Source organism: Arachis hypogaea, chromosome 14 (assembly GCF_003086295.3).
Source record: "Arachis hypogaea cultivar Tifrunner chromosome 14, arahy.Tifrunner.gnm2.J5K5, whole genome shotgun sequence".
NCBI lineage: Eukaryota > Viridiplantae > Streptophyta > Magnoliopsida > Fabales > Fabaceae > Arachis > Arachis hypogaea.
The window spans coordinates 79842807-79854946 of NC_092049.1; the positions used below are offsets into that span (position 1 = coordinate 79842807).

The following is a 12140-nucleotide window of genomic DNA, read 5'->3' on the forward strand; positions in this document are numbered from 1 at the left end:
CAATTTGCATCGCCTCTCCTAACAACAGAGCATCCGAATCCGTGAGATTAGAACCTTCGTGGTATAGGCTAGAACCAATTGGCAGCCACTACAAGAAAATAAGCTTTTTGCCACGCTTTTAAAACGTGCCGAAAAGGGCAAAAAAATGTACCGATAGCTTTTCGCCACGCTTTTTGAGCTATCGGCACGCTTTTAAAAGGGTCACATCTGCGAGCGTGCCGATAGCTCTATCGCCACGCTTTTTTCGATCTACTGGCACGCTTTGTTTTTTGCCACGCTTTGATCTATTGGCACGCTTAAAAGCGTGGCAATATGTATAACACTGTAGCCACGCTTTTAAAGCGTGCCTAAAAGTAAACATACAACCACGTTTTTAAAGCGTGCCTAAAAGTAGACATACAGGCACGCTTTTAAAATGTGCCAAAAAATAGATATACAGCCACGCTTTTAAAGCGTGCCAAAATATGAAAACTTATCGTTACACTTTCAAAGCGTGGCCTAATCCTATTCAAATAAAAAAAAAGAAAAAATAGAAAATAAAATAAAAATATTAATAAGTTAATCTTTAAAATAAAATAAAATACTAAAAATTAATCTTCCATTGATTTATATGAATTATGTACATAATAAGATATGAATGAAACAATTAAGAAAAAATATATTCAACTTTCAAAATAAACATTTAAAAGAATTAACAACTTTATACTAAAAAAAAATCTAATCTAACTCCTAAACAACATCCAGCCTTTTCAGCAATCTTTGACGCTGACACCAGGGCTAAGGAACTTCGCACTTGGCAAGAATCTGAAGAGAGAAAAGCAAGTATGTGAACTGAATTGAAAGCCAAAGTAACCAGTGACTTAATGCACGTTGATCAGCACTTCAACATATAGATAAATGCAAAAATCAATTGAAGTTATATATACTTACAGCAACAACAAAATCTCTAGCGGCAACAGCAAGAATATCAGCACAAAAACACAACACCAGGGCACCAAGACATGAAAATTAACACCTACCATCATGTTTCTAAAGGACAGGTTAGAAAGCAACTTTCACCTTGAAGTTGGCGTCTCTGGACTTGGCGGCCTTCTTTTCTCAGCAGCAATGGCAAGAGTTGATCAGCACTTTAATATATAGATAAATGCATAAATCGAACGACATAAGATGCACAACACAAAGTAATAGCAAAAGCAAATCTTATTCTATATTAATCAATACTTCAGCAGAAGAACAAAAGTACAATCTTAATTACACGTAGCAGATTCACAAGAATCAATATATTTAAGAGGAAATCACAGGAATGTTCAACAATCTTTATGGAATATCCAACGTGCAGGTGGGAAAAAAATATCAATATATTTAAGAGTTTTCCCCTTGAATAACAATAAGATCAAGTAGAAAGGGTTCTGGTAATAACAATAAGATCAAGTAACTACAAGATACAATGAACGTCATTAATTGTGACATACCTTGAATACCATATCAAAGTGTTGCTGCTGCCCAACATCTGTGACATATATAATCCATTCAGCCTTCTCTTCATTCGGCTACTGATTTAGTACACTTTAGAAAAACAGCAAGCAGTAACAAATTTAGAAAAATCATATAAAATTCATCTTTGGTTGGATTCTCCTAAATTTTGGTGTGGTTGAACTAGACTTACACATATTTCACCCAGTTCAAATCCCAGAGCATTTTCACTTCTCTAGAAAAAGTTATGCCTCTCGAAATATGGTTTTGTTTTAAGAAAAGGGAGCTGTCACAGCAGTGAACAGCCCTGCTTCCAGAAGGCACAACTTTCTCTACAAAATTTGAATTGTCCTAAAATTTGGACATAAAATACTAGACATCCTAATATTTCACCTCTTTTTGGTTTCACCTCCAAAGAGTTTTAGAGTATTGAGATATGTGGTTTTGAAGTTGCTGTTCCAAAATTCAGACAGCATTCTTTCTGCAGAAAATGACCATTTTCTAAAAATCATATCTCCCAAACCACACATCGGAAAATTCTGAAATTTTAGGAGAACAATCTAGACATCTCAAGGTTTCATAGAAAAATAATTTTACTCATTTTGAGTGGCTAGATTGTTCCCAGTTTTGTTCACAAAGTGCTGCCCGAAACTGCACAATTCTGCAACATGTAACTTTGGGTTTTGAGAGGTCAAAAATTGATTCCTAGCTTTTCACTCACTCTAACCTTGCATTCTAACTTTATTTTACCTATTGTGACTTGTTAGAAAGATTAAATCAACCCCATGTGCTCAATAAGATCATCAACCAGCTCAAGGTTTTCAAAACTGAAATAACTTGTACTATATATATATATATATATATATAGTACAATGGATCCTCATTCATTTTTCAGCAAATAAAATTTCAGCAATCTATTTAACTCTCACCAAGTAAGGAGGATCTGCCACTACTATTTTGAAGGAATGCTTCAACTCCAGCGACAACTCCTCAGGCCTCAGGGTGATTGTTGTTATAAAATGTGTAATCACATCCGTACTGCTCAAAACGTTTGTCATACTCAAAAAGTTGTGCAGGAACATTAGAATCCATGTTCTGAAGATTCAAGAAAGGAAAATTTAAATATCTTACAAAGCAAAAATAGGAACTCAGAAATGGCATCAAACAAATTAAAACAACTCAACAAACCACATCAACATACATTTTATCATTATTACAACTGAGGCATTGCTCATTAATTTCTTCACTCAAAAGGGGTTTAAAGTTGTAACTATCATCTTCAATTCTTCACCAAGAGAATCAATCCTCTACACTACACTTACACTAATATTAATATTGAAGATAAAACAATGCAGAACTTGAAGCTTAACACATCGCATATTTCCAAACTATTTCCCAATGAAAGTAACTAATAATAATAAACATCTATATTCACCAAAAGTATTAAACATTTGATTAAAAACATTAGCCTTGCACTTTTATCACAAATCAGTAACATTTGAACCCAATTGAACATTGAGAAAAAAAAATTAACTGAAATTCCAAAATTCAAAATAAAAAAAGGATAACAAGAGGAATAATGAATTACCTTGAGATAAGCATATAGGTTAGGGCAAGCAATGCAGGCAATGGGAGAAATGACGCTGCCATTGCAGAGCTTGAGGACCTCTTCAGCTACGGTCACCCTTTCTGCAAATAACAAAGCAAAAACAATGAAATTCAAATTCCTCAACCAGAAAACATCAGAGAGGTTGAAAAGAGAGAACAAAATCCCCTCACATCTTATAAAAGAGGACACTAGGCTCAACACCAGAATAAGATGGAATAAGGTGTTCATCGATAATAGTCATCATATAGTGCGGATATGAAATAACTCAGATTCAACTTTGTTCATATACTTTTTAGTCATATATGTAGCCACTATCAATACCTGAAGTTCAAAGAGAAACTACTTTTTATCCCTGCCATCAAGTGTGTGCGCTACACAAATCAGTTACAAGTTGTAACACTCTTTTTAATAAAATCCTATGTTTAAATTTTAACGGAATTTGCACTTTATGTTTAATTTGCTACACTATATGTTTAATTTGTAGAACAATATAACATATTTTGGAGTTACCATTGGCAGGGTTGCTAACAGAATTGGAGGAGCTCAGTTTACATTAAATGGAATACTTTAAGTTCTACTGCAACCAGTTCAAATAGTTATGGCAATCCACTATTGTCATTCAGGCTATTGAAACAAAGTTACTCTGATACCATAAAACAAAATACAATTTCAAACACAAAGCAGTGAAAAACGTTAATAAGGTAATAAACCTGAAATTCTCAGCGGTCCAAAATAGAGGAACAGAGAAACAGAAAATCAGAGGGAAGAAAGACTTACAATGAGGGTTTGCGAGAAAGAGCGCGCGCTGCGCTGAGGGAGTAGGAGGGCCAACGAGGGTTAGATAGAGTGAAGCAGAGGATGCTCCACGAAATAGCGAGGGTGAAGCAGAAGATGCTCTGCCAAACGGTGTCATCGCAGCAGAGGGTTTTGCCCCAAACGGCGTCGTGGCAGATGAAGTTCCACCAAAAGACGGTGTGGAGAACAAGGAGGAGCCTGAACTCGCGGCACCGAAAATGGAAGAACCCGAACTCGAAGCTGCCGCAGTGGAAGCCAAAGAAGCAGATCCGAACAGAGATGGAGCTGGAGCAGGAGCCAAGCAGATGTTGCGGACCCAAAACCAAAGGACAAATGACGGCGCACAGGCTGCGGAGGAGGAAGGTAGTAGTGGCGCCGCCGCTTCCTCCTGCGGTGGAGGATGAAGAAGCGAATGAAAAAGAGAATGGACGAGAAGAAGCAGCGGAGCTAGGGTTTGCGGTGGTAGTAGTGGACGAGAAGAGGGAAGAGGGTTGCGTTCATGGGTATCAGGGTTAGATGAAGGCGATGAACGGTCTCGGACGATGAAGGCATGAGGAAAGGCATGGCTGCGAAGAACGATGAACAATGAAGATGGAGGCGCGGGCAACTTAGGGTTTTCTTTGGTGGCTGGGTCTAAAACTAGTGTTCTGTTGTTTGAGGGTTAATTAAAATTGAAAACTAAGGGGAAAAAGGTTAAGTGTTGAAAAAAATTGGGTGGGAGGGAAACTAAATTTGTTGGGAGGGAAACTAAACTATGGGTACATTTTTTTGGGGGTGCCAAAATAAATAGAATATGGGCACGCTTTTTAAGCGTGCCGGTTTCTCTTTATGGGCACGCTTTTCAAGCGTGCCAAAAAAAGGGTGGCCAAATTTTTAATAAGTGGCCACCCTCGTAAAAGCGTGGCAATTTCCCTCTATCGCCACGCTTTTCAAGCGTGGCAGTAAAAAAGTGTGGCCAAATTTCAAGTAAGTGGGCACCCTCGTAAAAGCGTGCCGATTTCCCTCTATGGCCACGCTTTTAAAGCGTGGCAAAAAAAAAGCGTGGCCAAATCACAAATAAGTGGCCACCCTCGCAAAAGCGTGCCCATAGACCACTTTTGGGCACGCTTTTAAAGCGTGGCAAGAAAAAAGGGTGCCGACAGGCCTTTTTTCTTGTAGTGAGCATTCCTGAAATCCGGAAAGTCTAAACCTTGTCTGTGGTATTCCGAGTAGGATCTGGGAAGGGATGACTATGTCGAGCTTCAAATTTGCGAATGTTGGGCGCAGTGACAGTGTGCAAAAGGATAGAGAGATCCTATTCCCACGCTAGTGAGAACTGACAGATAATTAGCCGTGCGGTAGCTGTGCCTGGTATTTTTGATCTGAGACGAGAAATCCGACAGTTGATTAGCCGTGCAGAGATTGTACCTGGTATTTTTCATCCGAGAGGATCATACAGCTTGCCATGGAAGGGAGCACGCATGATTGGAAGAAGACAATAGGAAAGCAGAGGTTCAGAAGCAACAAAGCATCTCCAAACGATTATCTGAAATTCCCACCAATGAATTACATAAGTATCTTTATCTTATTTTATGTTTTCTTTATCTTTTAATTGTCAAAACCTCATAACCATTTGAATCCACCTGACTAAGATTTACAGGATGACCATAGCTTGCTTCAAGCTGACAATCTCCGTCGGATCGATCCTTACTCACGTAAGGTATTACTTGGACGACCCAGTGCACTTGCTGGTTAGTTGTGCGGAGTTGTGAAAAGTGTGATCATAATTCCGTGCACCAAGTTTTTGGTGCCGTTGTCGGGGATTGTTCAAGTTTGAACAACTGACGGTTCATCTTTTTGCTTAGATTAGGTAATTTTATTTTATGTTTAAGCTTTTTATTTTTATTTTCGAAAAATCATTCAAAAAAAAAAGTTTTTGAAAATTTGATTTAAAATTTTTAAGAATGAATTCCACCTTCGAGCTTCATGATGATATGTTAAAGCTTGGCTGGCTATTAAGCCATGTCTAATCTTTTGGACCGAAGCTTTAACTTATCATTGCAGCTATTGAAGGAGCCTTTGAATTCTTATTCATTGGATTGTTGTATGTATTTGTTATGCTAAAGCTTGGCTGGCCATTTGGCCATGTCTAATTCTTTTGGACCGAAACTTTAGAATAACATTGCATCAGCCTTTGGATTATCATTTATAATTTTGTGCTAAAGCTTGGCTGGCCATTGGCCCTGTCTAATCCTTTGGACGGAAGCTTTAGACTAACATTGCATGAATCCTGGAATTCTTATTAAAAATTTTGAATTTATTTATTTTCTTTTTCCAAAATAATTTAAAAAAAATCACAAAATTTTTTTTAATAAAATCATAAAAACCAAAAAAAAAATTTTATGTTTCTTGTTTAAGTCTTGTGTCAAATTTTAAGTTTGGTGTCAATTGCATGTTTTAAATTGTTCTTAAATTTTCGAAAATATATGCATTGTGTTCTTCATTGATCTTCAAGTTGTTCTTGATGATTTTCCTTGTTTGATCTTTAAATTTTCTTGTTTTTGTGTTCTTTCTTATTTTTTATATGCATTTTCGAATTCATAGTGTCTAAACATTAAAAATTTCTAAGTTTGGTGTCTTGCATGTCTTTATTTTCTTAAAAATTTTCAAAAATATGTTCTTGATGTTCATCATGATCTTCAAAGTATTCTTGGTGTTCATCTTGACATTCAAAGTGTTCTTGCATGCATTATTTGTTTTGATCTTAAATTTTTATGTCATGTGTCATTTTGTTGTTTTTCTCTTTCTTCATTAATTCAAAAAATCAAAAGTAATATCTTTCCCTTATTTTACTCATAAATTTCGAAATTTTGGGTTGACTTAGTCAAAATTTTTTTAAATTTAATTGTTTCTTGTTAGTCAAGTCAAAATTTTAATTTAAAAATTCTATCTTTTCAAATTTTTTCAAAATCAAATCTTTTTCATTTTTCTTTAATATTTTCGAATTCTTTCTTAAAATTTTTCAAAATCTTTTTCATTTTTTTTTAATGTTTTCGAAAATCTTTAACAAATTTTCAAAATCTTTTTCTTATTTTTACTTCATATTTTCGAAATTATTGCTAACATTTAATGTTTTGATTCAAAAATTTCAAGTTTGTTACTTTCCTGTTAAGAAAAGTTCAATCTTTAAATTCTAGAATCATATCTTTTAGTTTCTTGTTAGTCAAGTCATCAACTTTAATTTTAAAAATCAAATATTTTTTAAAATCTTTTTTAAAATAAATGTCAATCATATCTTTTTAAAATTTTAATTTCAAAATCTTTTTCTAACCTCTTATCTTCTCAAAATTTATTTTCAAATCTTTTTCAATTAACCACTTGATTTGTTTGTTTTAATTTAAAAAAAAAAGTTTACTATTTCTTATCTTTTTCAAATACTAACTAACAAAGTTTTCAAAAATCTTTTTAATTAATTAATTTATTTAGTTTTCAATTTGCTTTTAATTCTTTTCTTAAATTTCGAATTCTAACTTAATTAATTAAATATAAATAAAAATATTTTTCTTCTCCATCTTCTTAAAATTTGAATACTCTCTCTCTCATCTCTTTCTATTTATTTATTTATTTACTAATACTTCTCTTCTACTCATAATTCGAACCCTCTCCCTCTCTCTGTGTTTGAATTCTTCTTATTCTCTCTCTACCTCATTCTTCTATTCTCCTATTCTTATACTCACATAAAGGAATCTCTATACTGTGACATAGAGGATTTCTCCTCTTTTCTGTTCTCTTCTTTTTCATATGAGCAGGAACAGGGATAAAGACATCCTTGTTGAAGCTGATCCTGAACCTGAAAGGACTCTGAAGAGGAAGCTAAGAAAAGCTAAAGCACAACACTCTGGAGAGGACCTTACAGAAATTTTTGAAAAAGAAGCAGACATGGCAGCCGAACCCAACAACAATGGTGAAGATGCAAGGAAGATGCTTGGTCACTTTACTGCACCAACCTCCGACTTATATGGAAGAAGCATCTCAATTCCTGCAATTAGAGCAAAAAACTTTGAGTCTAATGCAGCAGAATTACAAGTTTCATGGACTTCCATTGGAAGATCCTCATCAGTTCTTAGCTGAATTCTTGCAAATCTGTGACATTGTCAAGATCAATGGGGTTAATCCTGAGGTCTACAGACTTATGCTTTTCCCCTTTGCTGTAAGAGACAGAGCTAGGACATGGTTGGACTCACAACCTAAAGAAAGCCTGAACTCTTGGAAAAAGTTGGTCAATGCCTTCTTGGCCAAATTTTTTCCACCTCAAAAGTTGAGTAAGCTTAGAGTGGAAGTCTAAACCTTTAGACAAAAGGAAAGTGAATCCCTCTATGAAGCTTGGGAAAGATACAAGCAATTGATCAGAAGGTGTCCTTCTGACATGCTTTCAGAATGGAGCATCTTATGTATATTCTATGATGGTCTGTTTGAATTGTCCAAGATGTCATTAGACCACTCTACTGGTGGATCTCTTCATCTGAAGAAAACGCCTGCAGAAGCCCAGGAACTCATTGAAATGGTTACAAATAATCAGTTCATGTACAGTTCTGAAAGAAATTCTGTGAATAATGGGATGACTCAGAAGAAAGGAGTTTTTGAGATTGATACTCTGAATGCCATATTGGCTCAGAATAAAATATTGACTCAGCAAGTCAATATGATTTCTCAGAATCTGACTGGATTGCAAGCTGCATCCGGCAGTACTAAAGAAGCCTCCTCTGAAGGAGAAGCTTATGACCCTGAGAATCCTGGAATGGAAGAAGTGAATTACATGGGAGAATCCTATGGAAATACTTACAATCCTTCATGGAGGAATCATCCTAATTTCTCATGGAGGGATCAGCAGAAGCCTAATCAAGGCTTTAATAATAATAATGGTGGGAGAAATAAGTTTAGCAATAGCAAGTCTTTTCCATCATCTTCTCAGTAACAGATAGAGAATTCTAAGCAGAGCCTCTCTGACTTAGCAACCATAGTCTCTGATCTAACTAAGACCACTCAAAGTTTCATGATTGAAACAAGGTCCTCCATTAGAAATCTGGAGGCACAAGTGGGTCATTTGAGCAAAAGAGTTACTGAAACTCCTCCTAATACTCTTCCAAGCAATACAAAAGAGAATCCCAAAAGAGAATGCAAGGCCATAACTATATCCAAAGTGGCTGAACCTGGAGAGAGTAAAAAGGAAGTGATTTCCAGTGAGGAAGACCTCAATAGACGTCCACTGACCACTAAGGAGTTCTCTAGTGAGGAACCAAAGGAATCTGAGGCTCATTTAGAGACCATAGAGATTCCATGGAATTTAATGCTGCAGTTCATGAGCTCCAATGAAGATTCTTCCTCTGATGAGGTTGAAGATGTTGTTGAAGAGCAAGTTGCTCAGTATCTAGGAGCAATCATGAAGCTAAATGCCAAGCTATTTGGTAATGAGACTTGGGAGGATGAACCTCCATTGCTCATCAATGAACTGAATGCTTGGGCTCAACTGAAATTACCTCAGAAGAAACCGGATCCCGGAAAGTTCTTAATACCTTTTACCATAGGCACCATGACCTTTGAGAAGGTTTTGTGTGACCTAGGGTCAGGAATAAACCTCATGCCACACTCTGTAATGGAGAAACTAGGGATCTTTGAGGTACAAGCTGCAAGATTTTCACTAGAATTAGCAGACAAATCTAGGAAACAGGCTTATGGACTTGTAGAGGATGTCTTAGTGAAGGTTGAAGGCCTTTACATCCCTGCTAATTTCATAATCCTAGACACTGGGAAGGATGAGGATGAATCCATTATCCTTGGAAGACCCTTCCTAGCCATAGCAAAAGCTGTGATTGATGTTGAAAGATGAGAGTTAGTCCTTCAATTGAATGAAGACTACCTTGTGTTTAAGGCTCAAGGAAGCTTCTCTTAATACAGAGTCAAACAGAACCCCCACACTCAAATTCTAAGTTTGGTGTTGGGAGGCCATCATTAAGCTCTGAGTCTCTGTGAAGCTCTCTAAGAGCTCACTGTCAAGCTATTGACATTAAAGAAGCGCTTATTGGGAGGCAACCCAATGTTATTTAATTATATCTATTTTTTTCCATTGCTATGTTATGTTTTCTTTAGGTTGATGATCATGTGGAGTCATAAAAATAGCTGCAGAATTAAAGTGGAATAAAAAACAACATAAAAAACAACACACCCTAGAGAACAGGCTTACTGGCGTTTAACGCCCAGTCTGGCAGCATTCTGGGTGTTAAATGCCAGAATTGGCAGATAGACTGGCGTTTAACGCCAGAAAAGGGTGTCTGGCTGTGTGGCTGGCGTTAAACACCAGAATTGGCAGACAGACTGGCGTTTAATGCCAGAAAAGGGTGTCTGGTTGGTGTTAAACGCCAGAAAAGAGCATCATCCTGGCGTTTAATGCCAGGAAAGGTAGCAGAGAAGGTGTTAAAAGCCAGAATTGGCACACAGAGGGCGTTTAAACGCCAGAAAGGTGTAGGGACCCAAATTCCTTGACACCTCAGGATCTGTGGACCCCACAGGATCCCCACCTACCCCACCTCTCTTTCTCTCCTCTTCACACCTTTCCATAATACTCTTTCCCAAACACCATTCACCTATCAAGTCCTACCCTCTTTCCCATAATCTCTTCACCACTCACATCCATCCACTATTCCCCAAAAACCCATCATAAAACCTCTAGAAAGAGGAAAGGGAAGGCAATTGCTTCTACCTCTGAATCATGGGAGATGGAGAGATTCATCTCAAAAGTCCATCAAGACCACTTCTATGAAGTTTTGGCAAAGAAAAAGGTGATTCATGAGGTCCCCTTCATGCTCAAAAAGAGTGAATATTCAGAGAACCGACGCGAGGTTCGGAGAAGAGGTTGGGAAACTCTCACCAACCCCATCCAACAAGTCGGAATCTTAATGGTTCAAGAGTTCTATTCTAATGCATGGATCACTAAGAATCATGATCAAAGTGTAAACCCGAACCCAAAGAATTGGCTCACAATGGTTCGGGGGAAATACTTGGATTTCAGTCCGAAAACTGTAAGGTTGGCATTCAACTTGCCAATAATGAAAGGAGATTCTCATTCTTTCACTAGAAGAGTCAACTTTGATCAAAGGTTAGACCAAGTCCTCACAGACATTTGTGTGGAAGGAGCACAATGGAAGAGAGACTCAAGAGGCAAGCCGGTTCAATTGAGAAGGCCTGACCTTAAACCCGTGGCTAGGGGATGGTTGGAGTTCATCCAATGCTCTATCATTCCCACTAGCATCCGGTCCGAAGTAACTGTGGATCGGGCTATCATGATCCATAGTATCATGATTGGAGAGGAAGTGGAAATTCATGAGATCATATCTCTAGAACTATACAAAGTGGCCGACAAGCCATCCACTTTGGCAAGGTTAGCCTTTCCTCATCTTATCTGTCACCTATGCAATTCATCTGGATTTGTCATAGAGGAAGATATCCTCATTGAAGGGGACAAGCCCATCACTAAGAAGAGGATGGAGCAAACAAGAGAGCCTACTCATGGACCTCAACAAGAGCATGAGGAAATTCCTCATCAAGAAATCCCTGAGATGCCTCAAGGGATGCATTTCCCTTCACATAACTATTGGGAGCAACTAAGAATGGAGCGCCAAGAGCACTCCATCATCCTCCATGAAATCAGAGAGGACCAAAAGGCCATGAGAGAGGAGCAACAAAGGCAAGGAAGAGACATAGAGGAGCTCAAGCACTCCATAGGATCTTCAAGAGGAAGAACTAGCCGCCGTCACTAAGGTGGACCCGTTCTTTAATTTCCTTGTTCTTATTTTTCTATTTTTCATTTCTATGCTTTATGTTTTCTCTATGTTTGTGTCTTCATTACATGATCATTAGTGTTTAGTGTCTATGTCTTAAAGCTATGAATGATTCCATGAATCCCTCACCTTTCTTAAATGAGAAAGGTTTTTATTTGCAAAAGAACAAGAAGTTCATAATTTTGAAAATTATCTTGAAATTAGCTTAATTATTTTGATGTGGTGGCAATACTTTTTGTTTTCTAAATGAATGCTTGAACAGTGCATATTTTTGATAGTGAAGTTTATGAATGTTAAAATTGTTGGCTCTTGAAAGAATAATGAAAAAAAGAGAAATGTTATTGACAATCTGAAAAATCATAAAATTGATTCTTGAAGCAAGAAAAAAGCAGTGAAAAATACAAAGCTTGCGAAAAACATGGCAAAAGATAAAGAAAAAGAAAGAAAAA

At 37.0% G+C, this 12140-nt stretch overlaps 1 protein-coding gene and 1 non-coding gene across 9 annotated transcripts; both read right to left on the reverse strand.

The window, feature by feature from the left end:
- Positions 1-360: 360 nt before the first annotated feature.
- Positions 361-4577, reverse strand: LOC112742553 (uncharacterized). 8 transcript variants are annotated; one of them, XR_011871812.1, is made up of 5 exons: positions 3860-4577; positions 3062-3162; positions 2403-2568; positions 931-1566; positions 361-804 (listed from the first exon to the last, which is right to left on the reverse strand). XR_011871812.1 is itself a non-coding variant. In XM_072216096.1 (5 exons), exons 2-5 carry the CDS (start codon positions 3121-3123, stop codon positions 750-752), a joined length of 321 nt encoding a protein of 106 aa, XP_072072197.1. In that variant the 5' UTR covers positions 3124-3162; positions 3860-4573; the 3' UTR covers positions 361-749. The 8 variants fall into 8 exon arrangements, 1 of the variants encoding a protein (XP_072072197.1); XR_011871814.1 differs by having other exon boundaries at positions 361-1127; positions 1473-1510; positions 3860-4573; XR_011871815.1 differs by having other exon boundaries at positions 361-1092; positions 1473-1510; positions 3860-4572.
- Positions 4578-8180: 3603 nt separating this feature from the next.
- Positions 8181-8288, reverse strand: LOC112745574 (small nucleolar RNA R71). Its single transcript, XR_003173494.1, has one exon. It is a non-coding gene; the product is annotated as a small nucleolar RNA R71 (small nucleolar RNA).
- Positions 8289-12140: the final 3852 nt, after the last annotated feature.